This window comes from Podarcis cretensis, assembly GCF_951804945.1.
Source record: "Podarcis cretensis genome assembly, chromosome: 7".
Classification (NCBI taxonomy): Eukaryota; Metazoa; Chordata; class Lepidosauria; order Squamata; family Lacertidae; genus Podarcis; species Podarcis cretensis.
Genome location: NC_137176.1, coordinates 83,382,993 through 83,402,861, shown reverse-complemented (window position 1 = coordinate 83,402,861; position 19,869 = coordinate 83,382,993). Strand labels below are relative to the sequence as shown.

At 45.3% G+C, this 19,869-nt stretch overlaps 1 protein-coding gene across 1 annotated transcript in view; it reads right to left on the bottom strand.

The window, feature by feature from the left end:
* Positions 1 to 19,869, bottom strand: part of TG (thyroglobulin) — a 192,593-nt gene that overhangs the window by 126,568 nt on the left and 46,156 nt on the right. The window contains exons 17-20 of the mRNA XM_079982822.1: positions 17,816 to 18,031; positions 11,440 to 11,589; positions 9,360 to 9,530; positions 1,617 to 1,739 (exon numbers count right to left, since the gene is read on the bottom strand). Coding sequence (XP_079838948.1) covers positions 1,617 to 1,739; positions 9,360 to 9,530; positions 11,440 to 11,589; positions 17,816 to 18,031 — 660 coding nt within the window. The remainder of the gene's footprint in view (positions 1 to 1,616; positions 1,740 to 9,359; positions 9,531 to 11,439; positions 11,590 to 17,815; positions 18,032 to 19,869) is intronic.

Here is a 19,869-nt window from a genome sequence, read left to right as displayed (position 1 = left end):
CTTTTTGATTTCCATAAAAGGGCAGAAGGAAATGGGTGTATCTTTTGTGATTGGTTCTAGCAAACAGCCAATAGGAATTTCAACCAGGCTGATTGGACAGAGGCAGCCACAGGAGGAGCAAGGGGGCTGGATTAAGGAAATATAAGTGCTGGCCAGAATGGCAGGAGGCCAGGCCAGAGCTTGGTAACCATATACCACTGTGCCTCATATTTATTTGTCTGACAAATAAATTATTATTTTAATTTCTCTATTGCTGCGTTGAATATTTCATTCCAGCTAAGCGTTAACCACAAGCAGGGTGCTACAGTACCACTGTATTAATTGGATGTTTTTCATTGGAAAATCAATAAAAATGATTTTTTAAAAACAAAACCTACAGCGATCAAAACCTTTCTCTAGACTGATGCTCTGAGACTTTACTGCATAACACAGAAAAGAGATCATCTTGCCCAGGAGTTCTGGAAGATCTTCTCCTTGCCTTGCAGGCCTCCCCTGGCCTGGGTCACAGGGTTGCCCTATTTTGAAGAGGACACAATTTCCAACTTCTGCTTTTAACTCTGAATCACTATGGCGACTCTCATTTTACACACCCATGAAAAAGAGGACGTGTCCTGGAAAAAGAGGACACATGGCAACCCTAGCAGAGAGGGCAGGGCCCTGATTGGCTCCAGCAACAAAGGCTGAGGCTGCAGAAGAGGTCAGAGGTCATCTTGGTTTTCTCTTAGCACAGACCCAGGTCACTGAACCTGAGCTTCCACAGCTGCCAGCCGCCATCATCAGGACTGCAAGCAACAGCAGAAGATATGTTTTATTTTATTCTCTTGCCAGTTCTGCTGTTTTAAATGTGCATTTTATATTTCACTTTCTTTAATAATGTTTGGTTTTGAAATGTTTAAGATAAAAATGTGGTATTGTATTCTCAGTTGTTTTCTTGGTTTTCCTCCCCATTGTACATCCTTTTTTTCTATTTCTAGATGCATTTTTATCTGTTACACATACCACTTTTACTGTGGTTTCTATGTGTTCATATTAATAAAAATGAAATAAAAATAAACACTAACTTGGCTGCATTAAATAGGCACTCTGTAGTTGGCCTGGTTTTATTTTGAAATCTTTAAGATGGTGTTTTCAGCTTCTGGTGAATTATGTTGCTTTGAATGTATATTTGACTTTATTCAGCAAAATTTTACTCTGGATGGTTTTATTTGATGTCTTAGTATTTTGTAAACTGCTTGGATACTTTTTTTTCTTAAAAATATGAAGAGGTATAGAAATGAAATGAATAATAATAATATGCAGTAAGATGGGCACTAGCAGGCAGACAGACATCTGAGCAGCTGGGGAAAAGGACTTACCCCATCATTAATGGCCGTCTTCCCTAGTACTTCTGATGCTGCCAACCTCCTCTGGAGGAGAGATGAGGAAGCCAGTGGTGAACCACCACATCTCACCCCATTAAACTATAATTAAAGTAGTCTGCTAGGGCCCTTTGGAGTGAGACCAGACTAGAATTAGGTGTGCATCTAAGAGTCCCAAGGAGGGAAAGTTCTCAGAAAAGTTGGAATGTTTTCCCAAACTGACTTTTGCAAAGAAGAAACGGAAATCCACTCTCTTACCTGCCATGCACTGTTGGAGCACACTCTCAGGTTCTCCTGGGATGGTTTTAGATCCAATCGTTTCTACCTCTTCTGTCCCGAAGGAGAGCTTGGAAGCAGGTACTCTCTCAAAGCGCCTGAAGACTGAAACAAAAGCAGATCCAAGAACAGTCATATTTGATCACAGCCTGCCCGATTTAAAGCACACATTAATAATAATAATAATAATAATAATAATAATAATAATAATAATAATAATTTATTATTTGTACCCCGCCCATCTGGCTGGGTTTCCCCAGCCACTCCGGGCGGCTTCCAACAAAGATGAAAAATACACTAAAATGTCACATATTAAAAACTTCTCTGAATGTCAGGTAGTTGTTTATCGCTTTGACATCTGGCGGGAGGGCATTCCACAGGGCGGGCGCCACTACCGAGAAGGCCCTCTTCCTGGTTCCCTGTAACTTGGCCTCTCGCAGTGAGGGAACCGCCAGAAGGCCCTCGGAGCTGGACCTCGGTGTCAGGGCAGAACGATGGGGGAGGAGACGCTCCTTCAGATATACTGGACCGAGGCCGTTTAGGGCTTTAAAGGTCAGCACCAACACTTTGAATTGTGCTCGGAAACGTACTGGGAGCCAATGTAGGTCTTTCAAGACCGGTGTTATATGGTCTCGGCGGCCACTCCCAGTCACCAGTCTAGCTGCCGCATTCTGGATTCGTTGTACTTTCTGGGTCACCTTCAAAGGTAGCCCCACATAGAGCGCATTGCAGTAGTCCAAGCGGGAGATAACCAGAGTATGCACCACTCTGGCGAGACAGTCTGCAGGCAGATAAGGTCTCAGCCTATGTACCAGATGGAGCTGGTAAACAGCTGCCCTGGATACAGATTTGTCCTGTGCCTCCATGGACAGCTGTGAGTCCAAAATGACTCCCAGGCTGCGCACCTGGTCCTTCAGGGGCACAGTTACCCCATTCAGGACCAGGGAATCCTCCACACCTGCCCGCCTCCTGTCCCCCCAAAACAGTACTTCTGTCTTGTCAGGATTCAACCTCAATCTGTTAGCCGCCATCCATCCGCCAACCGCCTCCAGACACTCACACAGGACCTTCACCGCCTTCACTGGTTCTGATTTAAAAGAGAGGTAGAGCTGGGTATCATCCACATACTGATGAACACCCAGCCCAAACCTCCTGATGATCTCTCCCAGCGGCTGCATGTAAATGTTGAAAAGCATGGGGGAGAGGACAGAACCCTGAGGCACCCCCCAAGTGAGAGCACAGGGGTCTGAACACTCATCCCCCACCACCACTTTCTGAACACGGCCCAGGAGGAAGGAGCGAAACCACTGTATGACAGTGCCCCCAGCTCCCAGCCCCTCAAGACGGTCCAGAAGGATGTTATGGTCGATGCTATCAAACGCTGCTGAGAGATCCAGCAAAACTAGGAAACAGCTCTCACCTTTGTCCCTAGCCCGCCGGAGATCATCAACCAGTGCGACCAAGGCAGTTTCAGTCCCATGATGAGGCCTGAATCCTGACTGGAAGGGATCCAAATGGTCCGCTTCTTCCAGGTGTGCCTGGAGTTATTCAGCAACCACTCACTCAATCACCTTGCCCAAGAATGGAAGATTTGAGACTGGGCGATAATTGGCCATCGTGGCCGCATCTAAAGATGGTTTTTTAAGAAGCGGTTTAATAACCACCTCTTTCAGCGGGTCTGGGAAGGCTCCCTCACGGAGGGAAGCATTCACCACCCCACGAAGCCCATCGCCCAGTCCTTGCCGGCTAGCTTTTATAAGCCATCCTCGGAGGTAACAGATTGGAACTGATCCCACACAACTTGACTAGACAGGACTCTAGCACTCTCCCGCCCTGGCCCTGCTCCCACGGTGGACTCTACTTCTTCCCGAATCTGAGCGATTTTATCTGCAAAAAACTTTGCAAAATCATTGCAGGAGATCATGTGGCCCGTACTAGGCCCCGATGTCGCAGGTGGTTCCGCTAAATTGTGAACCACCTGAAAAAGTCTCCTGCTGCTGTTTTCTGCAGATGCAATAGAGGCGGCAAAGAAAGTCTTCTTCGCCGTCGCTATCGCCACTTGGTAGGCTCGACGTTGAGCTCTAACCTGTGTCCAGTCACATTTCAGAACGTGAAAGTCTTTACCAATTTAAATTCTGTGTGTTCTTTGGAGATCCAGATAGCTCGGTGGTGATGGGGTGGGGGATCAAGAAAGAGAGATTAGGGGCCCAGATCTGCCAATCTGTAATTGGCTACATACATGCTTCTGAGGAGGGACGCAGGTGGCGCTGTGGGTTAAAGCCTCAGTGCCTAGGACTTGCCGATCGAAAGGTTGGCGGTTCGAATCCCTGCGGCGGGGTGCGCTCCCGCTGCTCGGTCCCAGCGCCTGCCAACCTAGCAGTTCGAAAGCACCTCCGGGTGCAAGTAGATAAATAGGGACCGCTTACCAGCGGGAAGGTAAACGGCGTTTCCGTGTGCGGCTCTGGCTTGCCAGAGCAGTGATGTCACGCTGGCCACGTGACCCGGAAGTGTCTCCGGACAGCGCTGGCTCCTGGCCTCTTAAGTGAGATGGGCGCACAACCCCAGAGTCTGTCAAGACTGGCCCGTACGGGCAGGGGTACCTTTACCTTTACCTTATGCTTCTGAAAATATGGATATCTGCTTATTAGGTCAAGGGCTATCTCAGCTTTGATAACACCTATAAACAGTTGGATGAGTTTGTGTGAAATCAAGCACTCACACCTGCATAATAATAATAATAATAATAACAACAACAATTTATTTATGTATTTATTTATTTATTTATTTATTCCCCAGCCACTCTGGGTGGCTCTCAATCAAGTATTAAAAACAACACAGCATTAAATATTAAAAACTTCCCTAAGACAACTTCAGATGTCTTTTAAAAACAGGATAGCTGCTTATTTCCTTGACATCTGAAGGGAGGGTGTTCCACAAGGCGGGTGCCACTACCGAGAAGGCCCTCTGCCTGGTTCCCTGTAACTTAGCTTCTTGCAGCGAGGGAACCGCCAGAAGGCCCTTGGCACTGGACCTGAGTGTCCGGGCAGAATGATGGGGGTGGAGACGCTCCTTCAGGTATACAGGACCAAGGCAGTTTAGGGCTTTAAAGGTCAGCACCAACACTTTGAATTGTGCTCGGAAACGTACTGGGAGCCAATGCAGATCTCTCAGGACCAATGCTATATGGTCCCGGCGGCCACTCCCAGTCACCAATCTAGCTGCCACATTCTGGATTAGTTGCAGTTTCCGGGTCACCTTCAAAGGTAGACCCACATAGAGCGCATTGCAGTAGTCCAATGCTATCAGATATGCCAGTTTAGTGCTACTGGAGATGTTCACTGAAACTTCTGGAGAAAGGGACTGCCTGTTAAACACTATGGGGATTGTAGCTCTGTTAGAGGAATAGGGCCTCCTAACAACTGTCTGCACCCTTAACAAACGACAGTTCCTAAAGAAAATGATAACATTTCATCACTAGACAAGTAAAATGTATAATGGCTCCTCCAGAGTAACACATTCCAATGGGTGTTGAATTCACCACCATATAAAGGCTGCTGATTATTATTTTTCCTTCCAACAAAGCAGGCCTTTGCCTGTGAAACTTCATACTACAATAAATGCATTCGGTTTCAAGAGACATTTGGACTCTTTCTTGCTGTTTTTGCTACTACAGATTACCTAACACAGCTACTTGCTTGGAATCTATCTCTTTTCTACAACCTCTCTTAAACGAATGCCAGAAATTACATTAGGAGTGTGTTGAGGCAGACATTCAAGAGAAGAGCGGTTGCCAGCTTGGCCTCGAAGGATAGGAGATAGAAAGCGAAATTAACCTCTCATTAAAGCAATTTAGGCCAATCACTTCTTGGCCCTCAGGATCAAGTCTTGCCAAACTCCCCAACTTTGCCTCATAAAAGAAAGAAAAAAAGTCCACACAATTTGCCTGAAAAGCCATGTCTGGGAATTAGAACTTTTAAAGGTGTGAGAAGTAACAGCTTCACTCAAGAGACCGGGGATTATTGCATCATTGCTATGGCTGACTTTAAATAGCTCTTGATCAGCAATGCCAATCTGCCAATCACTGATAAACTTATTTACCTCACAACACAACAGAGGGTACACAGACAGCAAAAATACATCAATGAAGGATATAGAAGCTACAGCAAATCACACATGCTCCAGTTCCAAAAACTGATTTTACTATTTCTTTCAGTTGGGACGCGGGTGGCACTGTGGTCTAAACCACAGAGCCTAGGACTTGCCGATCAGTAGGTCGGCGGTTCAAATCCCTGCGACGGGGTGAGCTCCCGTTGTTCAGTCCCAGCTCCTGCCTACCTAGCAGTTTGAAAGCATGTCAAAGTGCAAGTAGATAAATAGATACTGCTCCGGCAGGAAAGTAAACAGCGTTTCTGTGTGCTGCTCTGGTTCGCCAGAAGCGGCTTAGTCATGCTGGCCACATGACTTGGAAGCTGTCTACAGATAAATGCTGGCTCCCTTGGCCTATAGAGCGAAATGAGTGCTGCAACCCCAGAGTCATCCATGACTGGACCTAACGGTCAGGGGTACCTTTACCTATTTCTTTCAGTTAGACCAGACATAACCAAACTTGGCCCTCCACCTGTTTTGGGACTACAGTTCCCATCATCCCTGACCACTGGTCCTGTTAGCTAGGGATGGTGGGAATTGTAGTCCCAAAACAGCTGGAGGGCCAAGTTTGGCCATGCCTGAGTTAGACCTAAATTCAAGTGGAACAGAGGGATGAACAAGCAAGAAAAACGGAACATGTAAGGCTTACTTGTCTCCCAGCCTGCCTTCCACCAATCTATGTTGGTTCAATCAAAAGGCACCATTTTATCGTTTTAGGGGTTCTGCTGCAACTCAGTGGTAGAGCATCTGCTCTGCATGCAGAAGGTGTCATGTTCAATCTCCATCACCTTGAGGAAGGGCTGGGAATGTGTCCTTTCTGAAACCCTGGAGGTTAACTACCAGTCACCAGTGTCAGAGCGATGATTCTTCGACATCAGCTTCATTGGACTGGTCATGTTGTGCGAATGCCTGATTCTTGTCTTCTAAAACAACTACCCTATTCCGAACTTAGAAATGGAAAGCATAATGCAAAAGAGGTTTAAAGATTCTCTCAAGGCAAATCTTTAAAAATGTAGTATAAACACTGACAACTGGGAAACACTGGCCTGCGAGGGCTCCAGTTGGAGAACAGCCTTTGCCAAAGGTGTCTTGGGCTTTGAAGACGCTCGAACTCAGGACGAAAGGGAGAAACGTGCTAAGAGGAAGACACCCTTGGCAAACACTCACTGTGATCAACTCTTGCCCAGAAACCTATGTCCCCACTGTGGAAGGACGTGTGGATTCAGAATTGGTCTCCACAGTCACTTATGGACCCACTGTTAAAACCGTGTTCATGGAAGACAATCTTACTCAGCTACGAGTGATAGAAGAAGAAGAAGAAGAAGAAGAAGAAGAAGAAGAAGAAGAAGAAGAAGAAGAAGAAGAGCCCTTCAGGTTCATCCACACTTCTTTTTGGTCTGAGATTCCTTCTGCTTGTCCCATGACTTCTAAGTATGACCCCAAGCAGGTTTGTTGTTGACGATGTTGTTGTCCTGCCACTTGCCCTGGGAAAACTCACAGCTTAGCTCTGATCAGAACCAACATCAACGTGTAGAAAAACTAGATGGACCAAGAGTCCAAGTTAGGATCCCTGTGTTCCTGCCTACTTTAGAAAGACCACTCCATTCTTCAATTGCACCCCTCCTTCTCCTACTCCTAGTGGCACCTGCTGTCTTCGTCCTCCGATACCCAAGCATTAGGAAAACCCGCAGAAACAGGTAACAATTCTGGGTGTGCTACACATCGGAGCCTCGTGGCGAAAACCGCCAGGAGGATCTGAGCAAAAGCAACACCACAAAAGAAAAGTCAGGGAGATCAACCTTTCCAAAGAATCATTTGTCTCCTCAAAGCAAAACCAGCCCACGCTAATCAGAAACAAACGGTCATTGTTGTCAGCGCTGCGGATGGCCACAGGTGCTTTTAATCAAACCCTCATTTCTGCTTGGAAAGGGAACCCCAGGTTTGAGCCAGGAAGAGAAAGCGAGTGGAGGGGAAGAAATAGCCCCATATTTGAGACCAGGCAGAAAAAGGGCTACAGACTTTAAGAGGAAGCAGTATTAATTATTGCAAGTCATCATCGCCTGTGCAGCACTTCTTTCATTCTCGAAGCACTTCATAATTTTCTTTTTTTATTATTATTTATTTTTAAATGATTTTTATTATTTTTCATCATAGAAAATACATATCACATCACATTACAACTTAACAAATTTTCCACTTTTGGACTTCCTTCAGCCTCTCTGATAATCATCCAAATTAGATTTTTTAATTACACATTTCTTAAATTTGCTATTGCCTTTTAATATACCCTTTGATACCTGTTTTCCTTTTTTGCAATATTTCTTAGACTTTTACAGAGCTTCTTTAAATGCCACCAACGTTATTTCATTATCACTTATACCTTCCCAATACTCCACCAACTTTCCCCAGTCCTCGAAAAACTTTTGATCTCATAGATATCTGATCTTCCCTGTCAATTTATCAAGTTCTGCATAGTCCATCACTTCATAATTTTCATCGCATTTTCACAGCAGAGAAATCAGCAAATCTCCGGAGACTGATTTTTTTTGTTATTGATTGATTGGTATTTTATTAGAACAACAAGAGACAGCAGAGATAAATAAATAAGGGATAGAGGAAAAGGGGAAACCAACTGTGAAAAAGAAAGGTGCAAAAGTACTAAGACAGGTAAAAATCAATACATTTCCGTACATTGTTCTATAAGAGAAAAATGATGTTGTACTCCTGATACGGAGATAAGCTGTGTGGGAATGTACATTTTAGAAGACATCTAAAGGCAGACCAGTATCAGAAAGTTTCAAATGTTTGGTGTTTTATTGCCTCTTTATATGTTTTGGAAGCTGTCCAAAGTGACTGGGGCAATCCAGCCAGATAGGCAGGATAGAAATAATAAAATTGTTATTAGTATTATTAGTATTAGTATTAGTATCACCACCACCATCATTATCACTGTGCAGATCTACAAGTCTGGGAGAGAGGCTCAGAGATCAGCAATTTTTTTCAGCAGGGAGCCAGTCCACTGTCCCTCAGACATTGTGGGGGGCCAGACTATATTTTCGGGAAGAAAAATGAATGAATTCCTATGCCCCACAAATAACCCAGAGATGCATTTTAATAAAAGCACACATTCTACTCATGTAAAAATACACTGATTCCCAGACTGTCTACGGGCTGGATTTAGAAGGTGATTGGGCCGCATCCGGCCCCCGGGCCTTAGTTTGCCTTCCCATGGAACTGAATGGACAAGCCAAGGGGGGTAAAGACACAGGAATTTGCATCTTACCAAATTAGACGATTGTCAACACCAAAGATGGCTAACCTCTTTGACCAGAATAACAACATCCTCTTCTTGTTCCCTTTCCCAGGAACTGATAAGCCCACCGCCACAATATTTCCACAGCAAGGGGAAAATGGGAGCAAATAGGAGCAGCAGACATCCCTCCTCTCTGAGTGGCTAAAGCTGAAGTTTAAGTGGCCACCAAGTGGCTAGCAGACTCACAAACCCACCATTCATGGGGACAACTGCTTGTGTTTCCAGGTTCTACCTGCATGGGATAAAAGCTTGTCTGGTCCACTCACCTGAACACTGGGAGTCTGTAAGTGGGCCATCTGTTTCGGTCCAGTCCAGTATGTTTCCAAGGCTATCCACACAGAAAGATTTGTTGGTAGAAGGGTCTTCAAAGGAAGGCCTGTACTGACCATTTTCCTCACACCGCACAGCTTGTCCATCCCTTTGGCAGTCAGTGACACCTTATTTGCAGCAAATGTTAAAGGGGCGGGGGAGAGAGAGAGAGAGAGTTGGTGTGCCGTTTTGTGCAAGGGATTCAAGAGCACCCCATTAATTTAGGTTTGTACGATTAAAGTGGGTTAAAGCTGTCTATTGCCCTAGTCAGCTTATGCAGAATGAGGTGGTGCAGTTCACTGGTAGACGTCCTAGGAAGTATGTAAAATCAAAACAAAACCTTACACATCTGAAAGGAAGGTTTACTAGAGCTCTCTGTGTCACATGCTAGTTTATCTTATGCAAGGAGTTTTTATGTGACAACTGTGGTCTGACTGGCTACGGTCCAGAATTCTACATTCAGATTGTTCAGTTTGGTTGTATATGTTTTTTTAAAAGTTTTCTTTACCGTTTATGACTAATTTTGTTATGTTGCAGTTATGCATATTTTTTCATGTTGTAAGCCACCTCGAGCATGGTTTGAACTGTGGAATGGCAGCATAGAAATAAAATTATGTATGTATGTATGTGCAGTCTCATTCTCTATCATAGAATCAGTCTTCCACAAATGTATTGCTATAGGTTTGAGGGATAAGTCTGGATGATATCCTTCCTGGCCTGTTTATCTTATATCCACTGAGGTTTAGAAGGTAGTAGAAAAGACTGCTGAACTGGTCAGACAGGTTTCTATGTAAGATAATGGCCTTGGCTGGCCAGTTAGGTACCTTCATTCACATGTCCTAAGAGGCTGCCATAGAGACAAGTTTGGTGGGCCTTTTCCCATCTCAGCTGGATGCCACACCATCCTAAGATGGAGAACAATAGACCAATGTGTTCTTGTGTGAAAGAGTCTGGCTGATGCTGGAAGCTGGAGACACAGAGGCATGTCTTGCCTTGTGCTGGACCTAAAGCTGTGTTTTGGGGCTTCCCTGGACCTGGGGAGTCCAAATCTGTTACAGCATTCATGCTGTGAGCCCCATCCTCATCCTATGCTCGGGTTGTAATATATGTGTCAGTTTGTATTTCTTAGTGCAGAAAGTATTGATCTGATCTATACATATCTTTCCTATTCTAATTAGTTCAAATTCAATGAATTATTTAGGAGGCTTTTGCTTCCCTCCCGCCCTGTGCTGTTGGTGGTTGCTATTGGCAAGTTGTGTCAGTTTGCATTTCTTAGTGCAGAAAGTATTGATCTGATGTGTAGAGATCTTTCCTCTTCTGGCTAATTCAAGAGGGTTTCGGAACCTCTCTGTGTGAAAGAAACAAGTAGAAGGTTCATGATGTTTGGGTTATTCCTTCAGAAAACCTGAGTACAGCTGGCTTAAACTCTTATTTCTTTCAGTCCAGGTCATGCTGACTATAAAAGTAGGGCCAGAAGGAGCCTGGGTTTCACCTGTCTCTCTCTCTCTCTCTCTCTCTCTCTCTCTCTCTCTCTCTCTCTCTCTCTTTCTTTCTTTCTTTCTTTCTCTCTCTCTCTCTCTCTCTCTCTTCCTTCTGGTGTGGTGTTCTGTACACAGATAGTTTTAAGGTTTAGTCTTATTACAAGTTATTGTAAATTTAAGTTAAGTCTGCTGCAACTGGATTTCTTATAGACGGTGCCAATCCTGAATGTATTGGATTTGTGAACATTATGCTCATTTGCCTTCAGTAGCAGTGAAGCTCCACTGGATGAAATATTGACTGCCTCTGGTCTATTCTGAGGGGAATCCTGCAACGTGTTTAAGTTTTTACTCTGCTAACGATACACTGGAATCTACTCTGGATCGATATTGAGTAGAACTCTATGACAATATGTGCCATTGACATTCATTCCAAGAAAGAGAATGAACCCCTGAAATTGGAAGTTGATTGGGGTGCGCGCAACAGTATATTTTCAGCCTAGAAACCAATCTTTTCCCAATGGAAAGATACAGAACGCAGATTTTCCCAGACCCTTACAGTGCTCGGCTCTGAAGGCTCCAGTAGAGGCAGTTGTTTTCCCAAGAGGACATCTGATGCAGGAGGAACTTCCGGCTTGATCTTGATAGAATCCAGAGGGGCATGGAAGGCAGCCATCGTTCTGGAAGGAGGTGCCTGGATGGCAGACCACTGCAGAGGGGGAAAAGGATATATTATTCCTATGGAATCCAAGGATAATTTTAAATTCAACCAGAAGTCACAAATGTATATGCATTGGAACCATGCTGCGGCATCTGGAAATCTGTAGCTCAAAACTAGCTTTTCATTAAAAGTAACCGTTGCAACCAATTTAACAATAAATTATCAATATTTAGAATAATAAACATAACAACAACAACAACAACAACAACAACAACAACAACAACAACAAATCATAATGCATTTCATTTCAAGCAGTAACATTTGCCTAACATGCTCACTTGGTGACTTATCCTATGCTTTACAACAAAAGTTTGAAATACCCTCAATATCCCCATGAGGAATGTGGAAGTTTTGTCTGCTCCCAAGGATATATGTGGACGTAGCAGAAATAGCGGGACGCAGGTGGCGCTGTGGGTTAAAGCCTCAGCGCCTAGGACTTGCCGATCGAAAGGTCGGCGGTTCGAATCCCTGTGGCGGGGTGCGCTCCCACTGCTCGGTCCCAGCGCCTGCCAACCTAGCAGTTCGAAAGCACCTCCGGGTGCAAGTAGATAAATAGGGACCGCTTACCAGCGGGAAGGTAAACGGCATTTCCGTGTGCGGCTCTGGCTCGCCAGAGCAGCGATGTCACGCTGGCCACGTGACCCGGAAGTGTCTCCGGACAGCGCTGGCCCCTGGCCTCTTAAGTGAGATGGGCGCACAACCCCAGAGTCTGTCAAGACTGGCCCGTACGGGCAGGGGTACCTAGCAGAAAGAGCACAGCTTCATTTGCGCTTGCTTGGGCTTTTTAAAAAATATAAATGTCAGAATTATAAGGTTCTAGTTTTTCCTCACTCTTTATTTAACATTTAAGAGGGCTGAAACTAGGAGGGGTGCACACAGTAATTCACTTTTTGGTGGGTGGCGGTGGGAAAGGTCTCTTGCAAAAAAAGATCCCTATTCCAGCAACAAAGCAGGGTGAAAATATTCTCACAGGGAGAGAAGAGTTTTGTTTTCACACAGCCAAATCTGATTAGCTGTATAGCACCATGATGTCATTATACTGGCAATGGGAACACTTGCTGTCTGGATGATGCAGCCAGCAGGAGCCCTGGTTTTTTTGGTTTTTACAAAAAATATGTGCCAATTCAGCTGCTGAGAGTTGATCACAGACATTTTGCTGCCAAAGATGGGCTTGATAGTTTCTCTCTCTCTCTCTCTCTCTCTCTCTCTCTCTCTCTCTCCCCCTCCCACTTTCCATGTACAAAAGCCAACTGGACCAGTCACTGAATATTTCAAAGTTGGTTAGAGAGCATGGTGCCGATAATGCCAAAGTTGCAGGTTCGATCCCAGTGTTGGACAGCTGAGTATTCCTGCATTGCAGGGGGTTAAACTAGATGATTCTCAGGGTCCCTTCCAACTCTACAATTCTATGTTTCTAAAACTTTGTCCTTCAGCAGAGGAAAATGGCCAGAGATCTCAGGAAAAACAGCCAGGGGGGTTGACCTCAGAATCTGCTGCCCAGGGCAGTCACTTCACATTGCCTAATGGTAGGGCTGGCCATATAAGAATGACAGCGAACAGGGGGAAATGGTATGAAATGGTAACACCAATAGCAAAGGTGAGAGGTCTTTCAAATAACATAAAGTCTCCTTCTTTTAATTGAATTGTTTTATTGTGTACAGTGATACCTCTGGTTGCAAACAGGATCCATTCCGGAGGCCTGTTCACAACCTGAAATGAATGCAACCTGCGTCTGTGCATCTGCGCGGGTCCCGATTCATCACTTCTGCACATGCTCGTGACATCATTTTGCACATCTGTGCATGCGCGAGTGGCGAAACCCAGAAGTAACCCTTTCCGCAGGGTCGCCGCAGGATGCAACCAGAAAACACGCAACCTGAAGCAAACATAACATGAGGTATGACTGTATTTTAATTCTGAAAGTTTATATTTTAACCTTTGTGTGAACATTTTTGGCGTTTTTTGGAACTGAATGGTATATATATATTTTTAAAAAGCCCCAACTCAACCCCAACCCCAATCCCCCCATGAAAAAAGTTAACTCGCGAAAATTCAGCTCAGTCCTACCACTGTGGTCTCTGCTCAATTCTTTGAAAACGTGAACTGGGTGTGTTTTTATTTTCACAACCTAAAGCATATTGCGATTCTGTGAATTCTTTTTATATGCTAATGATGGGGAGAGGAGGGGAAAATCCAAGAAAAATAAGTCATCAGGTCATCTCCAGATGTCAGGAACTGAAGTTTCTACCTGGCAAGGCCTTCTAACTTTATATGTGAGTTTTGCGCTGGCAAGATCTCTGGGACTGAATGTCCTTGAAGCCTTATTTATGCCGAGAGCTGTTGAAGAAGGGGAAAGGCTGGAATGTCCAGGTTCCCAAATGTTCTGCATGTACACATGGCCAACAACACACTCAGTTTGCTATCAGAAGGAAGAACTGGGGTTCTTTGACAACATTGAAAGAAATGTGTCATCGATGGACCACAGCAGCACTCAAACTCATGACCTCAGGGATATGACACAGGTACTTAACCTGTACCCCAAGCCTTCAGCTGGAGGACAAGCCTTGTCAGTAGGCTATGAATGCAAGGCCATCATATTGGTACCAGCCATGAGAGTTATGCTCTCTGTCCACTCTCAGAAGCTACCTTTGATGGTGACTTCGAAACTACAGCTAATCCAGAATGCAGCTGCCAGACTGGTGACTGGGAGCGGCCACTGGGATCACACAACACTGGTCCTACAAGATCTACATTGGCACCCAGTTCATTTCCAAGCACAATTCAGAATGGCTTTGCTTTGGCCCTGTACACCTGAAGAAGCATCTCCACCCCCATCATTCAGCCTGGACACTGAGGTCCAGCTCCGAGGGCCTTCTGGCAATTCCCACATGGCAAGAAGTGAAGCTACAGAGAACCAGGCAGAAGGCCTTCTCAGTAGTGGTACGTTTCCGAGCACAATTCAAAGTGCTGGTGTTGACCTTTAAAGCCCTAAACGGCCTTGGCCCAGTATACCTGAAGGAGCGTCTCCACCTCCACCGTTCTGCCCGGACGCTGAGGTCCAGCGCCGAGGGCCTTCTGGCAGTTCCCTCATTGCGAGAAGCAAAGCTACAGGGAACCAGGCAGAGGGCCTTCTCAGTAGTGGCGCCCTCCCTGTGGAACGCCCTCCCATCAGATGTCAAAGCGATAAACAACTACCTGACATTCAGAAGACATCTTAAGGCAGCCCTGTTTTTAATGTGTGATATTTTAGTGTTTTTTGGTTTCTATGGAAGCCGCCCAGAGTGGCTGGGGAAACCCAGCCAGATGGGCGGGGTACAAATAATAAATTATTATTATTATTATTATTATTATTATTATTATTATTACCCACCCTGTGGAATGCCCTCCCATCAGATGTCAAGGAAATAAACTATTTTCATAGACATCTGAACACAGCCATTTCGGGAAGCTTTTAATGTATGATGTTGTTGTTGTTCCCCTGTATTTCTGTTGGGCAACCCAGTCAGATGGGCAGGGTATTAAAAAATATTACTATTACTGTTATGATTGCCTGTTCGTCGGAAACACAGTGGGGAAGGCACTGTGCCTAGGTGCCAATTCCCTGGGGCCCTGAGTGCCCAAGCACCCACCAAATTCCCCATGAAGGGGCTGGGCACCCACAAATTTTGGCACCAGGGCCATGCACGCTGCATGTCACCCACGGCCCATGGTCACAGGGCCAAGGTGGCATTCCTGGCACTATGATACTCAGTCCCTGCTTTGGGGCTTCCTGTGGGCATCTGTTTGGCCACAATGAGAACAGGATGTTTTGCTAGGTGAGTTGCCTTTGGCCTGATTCAGCTACAGGGCTCTTCTTATGGTCAGAGTAGGTCAGGCAATATTGCCTAACCATCTTACATATGATAGCCTGGACCTTTAATCACTGTGTATAAGAGGGCAGTGCTGGATTTAGGGTATGCAGGAGATTTCCCTTCACAGGGAGCCGAGCTGAGGGGGCGAAGAAGAAGAAGAAGAAGAAGAAGAAGAAGAAGAAGAAGAAGAAGAAGAAGAAGAGGAGGAGTTTGGATTTGATATCCCGCCTTTCACTCCCCTTCAGGAGTCTCAAAGCGGCTAACATTCTCCTTTTCCTTCCTCCCCCACAACAAACACTCTGTGAGGTGAGTGGGGCTGAGAGACTTCAGAGAAGTGTGACTGGCCCAAGGTCACCCAGCAGCTGCATGTGGAGGAGCGGAGACGCGAACCCAGTTACCCAGATTACAAGACTACCACTCTTAACCACTACTGAAGAAGAAGAAGAAGAAGAAGAAGAAGAAGAAGAAGAAGAAGAAGAAGAAGCTATATTTATACAAGTACCAATTGAGAAGATCCATAAAAAACAATGCTACCAAAAGGAATTACAGTCATACCTCGGGTTACAGCCACTTCAGGTTGCGTTTTTTCGGGTTGTGGACTGCCAAAACCCGGAAGCACCGGAATGGGTTACTTCCGGGTTTCGGCAGTTGCGCATGTGCAGAAGTGCTAAATCGTGCTTTGCACATGCGCAGAAGCACCGAATCGCAACCCGCAAGTACGCATATGTGCAGACGTGGGTTGCAAATGTGCATCCCGCACGGATCACGTTCACAACCTGAGCATCCACTGTATTGTGAAAATAAGAAATATTTGGGGTGGGACCAAATTTGGTCCTCACTCAGGACACCATATTATCCAAGTCTGTCCCTGAAGAAGGAATTTGCATGATACAAAGGCTACAGCAGCTCAAATTGCTTCTTCTGCATGACTGCTGAAGTTGCAAGAACCCTGTCTTCTCATCTGGCTACCCTCCCTTTATATGAGCTTCGGAGTCAGGATTCCTCGCAGATCTGAGCAACAAGCAGAACTGGGTTTACTGCCCTCTGCCTTTGCAGCACTAAAGACCAGACAACGCAGGAGCCTAGTCTGCCATATTTCTCAAGCCCTTTTCAAGTGTTATCCACGGGAAGAAGTGGAGCTGTGCATTTGCACCAAAGGTCCCAACTTCAACACCATGCAGTCCACTGCCCCCACCCCAGACATCTATGCTTCGATGCAGACATATTCAATTGTTTTCGCACAGGCTTCCAAGAGATTGGGGTCCCACACATTGGAGAAATGTGGATTTGCACAGCTTTTAAGAACACCAAACACCTTCCTGAGTCTCTCAATCATTTGTTTTCATTCTCTTCCTGTAAATGTCAGCCATCTCCTCTATCTGCTCCATCTCAGCTTCCCGACATGTCAACACACTGCTTTAATCCACATCTGCTTAGTGATCTGCACCATTTAGCACCCTGTGCTCCTTGCTCATGAAATGAGTGTTCCCTTCGTTGATGTCTTACCATATGCCTCTTTAATTTTCTTCCCCAGCATTCAGTATTTTAATTTTACCATTTTACACTATTTCTTTTGACACAAGCAGGACACAGCTCTCCTTGGGCTCGCAAAAGGCTAATTTCCTAATATATTTAAAGTATGGATTATGAAAAGCTCAAGGCTGCTATGTGGAAACAAAGCAAATGGCATGCACCCAGCAAATGACTTGAAAAAAAGAATCTAAAGTCTTGGACACCTCTCTGTTTCATTCTTGGACGAAGAAGGGCCTGAACTCTAAGCACTTTCAAATAAAGTTGGCAACAAATTATTTAAGCATTAATCTGTCAGTTGCACCTCTGGGAAGTAGAAGAAGGAAGCAGCTTTGAAGGTAGCCAGAGGAAGGCTGATCGCTGAAGAATTGATGCTTTTGAATTATGGTGTTGGAGAAGACTCTTGAGAGTCCCGTGGGCTGCAAGAAGATCAAACCTCTCCACTCTTAAGGAAATCAGCCCTGAGTGCTCACTGGAAGGACAGATTGTGAAGCTGAGGCTCCAATACTTTGGCCACCTCATGAGAAGAGAAGACTCCCTGGAAAAGACCCTGATGTTGGGAAAGATGGAGGGCACAAGGAGAAGGGGATGACAAAGGACAAGATGGTTGGACAGTGTTCTCGAAGCTACCAGCATGAATTTGACCAAACTGTGGGAGGCAGTGGAAGACAGGAGTGCCTGGCGTGCTCTGGTCCATGGGGTCATGAAGAGTCGGACACGAGTAAACAACAATGGAGCTCAGAGAAGAAATGTTTCTGAACTTTGCTCAGAAGTGACTGATAACTGCAACACATTAAGAAAACAAAACAGACAGAAATGAAGATGGACCATACCACATCCTTGGAGACTTGGGGCAACTTCTCCAGCATTAAAAACCTTCCGGAAGCCACTCCTGCATCCCAGGCGGACTTCAGGAGATGTACCATTCCCGAGGAAACTGATGGAAGTGTCTGCTTGGAATTGCTCAGAGCCCAATTGGAGGACAAAGCCGCCACTCTTGACCAGTGCCTCAAAGGGCCCAACGAGATTGTCCCCAACCATTGCTCTTTCTATAAGGCAATGAAATACAACAGGGCATTAAAGGAGAGGTTGGTGGGAGTAAAGAATCAGGGCTCAATATTCTGCACCATTTGCAAAACACATGTATTTGTAACACAGGTTTCCATAGACGAAAATATATACAGCAGGATTTATAACTTGGAGATCCCAATGCAATGATTTCAGAAAACAAGATAAACAAGTCTAATCAACAGTTGAGTTCCGTTCACCTTGAAATCATTACTCCATATGGAAAGAAGGGACACCAATATTGTTATTCCTTCATTTTCTGTTTATGATATTTTGATAATAATTCTTTGTGTAGGCAGTGAACAGACTCAGATTGTCCTCATGGTGGTCCAGAAAAACTTCCAAGACAAACATTCAATACGTGTCTAAACACCACTTGCTCTTTGATACATAGGATGTACTTGATACACACAAACATACACATATAGCTGCTTCCCCACATAATCCAGTCCAGATGCATAAATGTAAACACAAATAGATAGCAGAACTGGATACTACACATAATCATTCCTCTCAAAGCCAGCTTTGGGAGATGTTTGCATTTAGTCCTCATTAAGAAAATGGGGAAGACAGATATACGAAGTCCAGGAGATTCCAAAATGGAAAATGAACGCATGCAAAATTTCTGGGAAGAGCTGTTGATGGGGTCTGGCACCTAATCCAGGCAGTAGCATTAGTTTGAGGGAAGCTACACTTGGAATTTATGGCCTGCCTGGCTTCATGATAACCATCTTCAAATATCTCAAGGGCTGTCACATGGAAGATGGAGCAAGCTTGTTTTCTTGCTCTGGAGGGTAAGACCATAACCAATGGATTCAAATCACAAGTTATTCTGACTAAATATCTGGAATAACTTTCTGACGGTAAGAGCTCTTTGACAGTTGAACAGACTCCTTCGGGAGGCAGTAGGACTCTCCATCCTTGGAGGTCTTTAGGCAGAGATTAGATGGCCATCTGTCATGGATGCTTTATGTCAGGGAACTGCCATCAGCTCAGAGGCAAGAGGGGGAAGGGCAGATGGAGTACAGAGAGCCTCCAATAATCATGGGAAGCAGCACTTCCTCAGCGGAGGAAGGAAGCCATGCCTCTAGGGAAGAGCTGCAGGGCTCAGAGGATGCAAGGCAGTGCCAGGACACCTTGCCTGAGCAAAGCGGGGAGGAGGGAGGTCCCCTTTTACCCAAGCCTTCCTTGCACAGTAGGCTTTCGCGCAGAGAGGCGAGGCATCGCCTAGGGGTCAAGTGACTACTCTGCTGGGGAAAGTTTAAGGACCGCCCACTCTCAGATTCTGCTAGTGAATGAGCAAGACATGGAATAGAGGCGTTCTACATTGTAAATGTTTTTGCACCAATAATAAAGCCTTTGAAAAGACCAGTGAGGGATCTTGCCTGATCGCTCTCGAGCAACCACACCGATAGGCATAACACTTTAGATTCCTGCGTTTCAGGGGGTTGGAATGGATGACCCTCGGGGTCTCTTCCAGCTCTACATTTCCATGATTCTATTACTTTTTAATGGATGGGTAGTCTTTGGCTTGTGGAAGACCCTATAGGGTCCTTCTAGCTCTGCATTGTCTACAATGACTTCACTTTGTCAGATGCACCAGACCACCAACTGATGGCCCAGTTCCCCATGTTATACACTACAAGTGCTGGTGCTATTACTGTTGGTCTCCTCCCAGTGCTGCCACTCCCATCCCAGTAGCTTATGCCTCTGGGAATGTGGAACTAGATATATTTTTGTTAAAGGCCGATTAGAAAGAGCAGAGGAGGAAAACCCTCAGTGGTGATCATATTTAAGCACGATTCCGTTCCAACTGGAT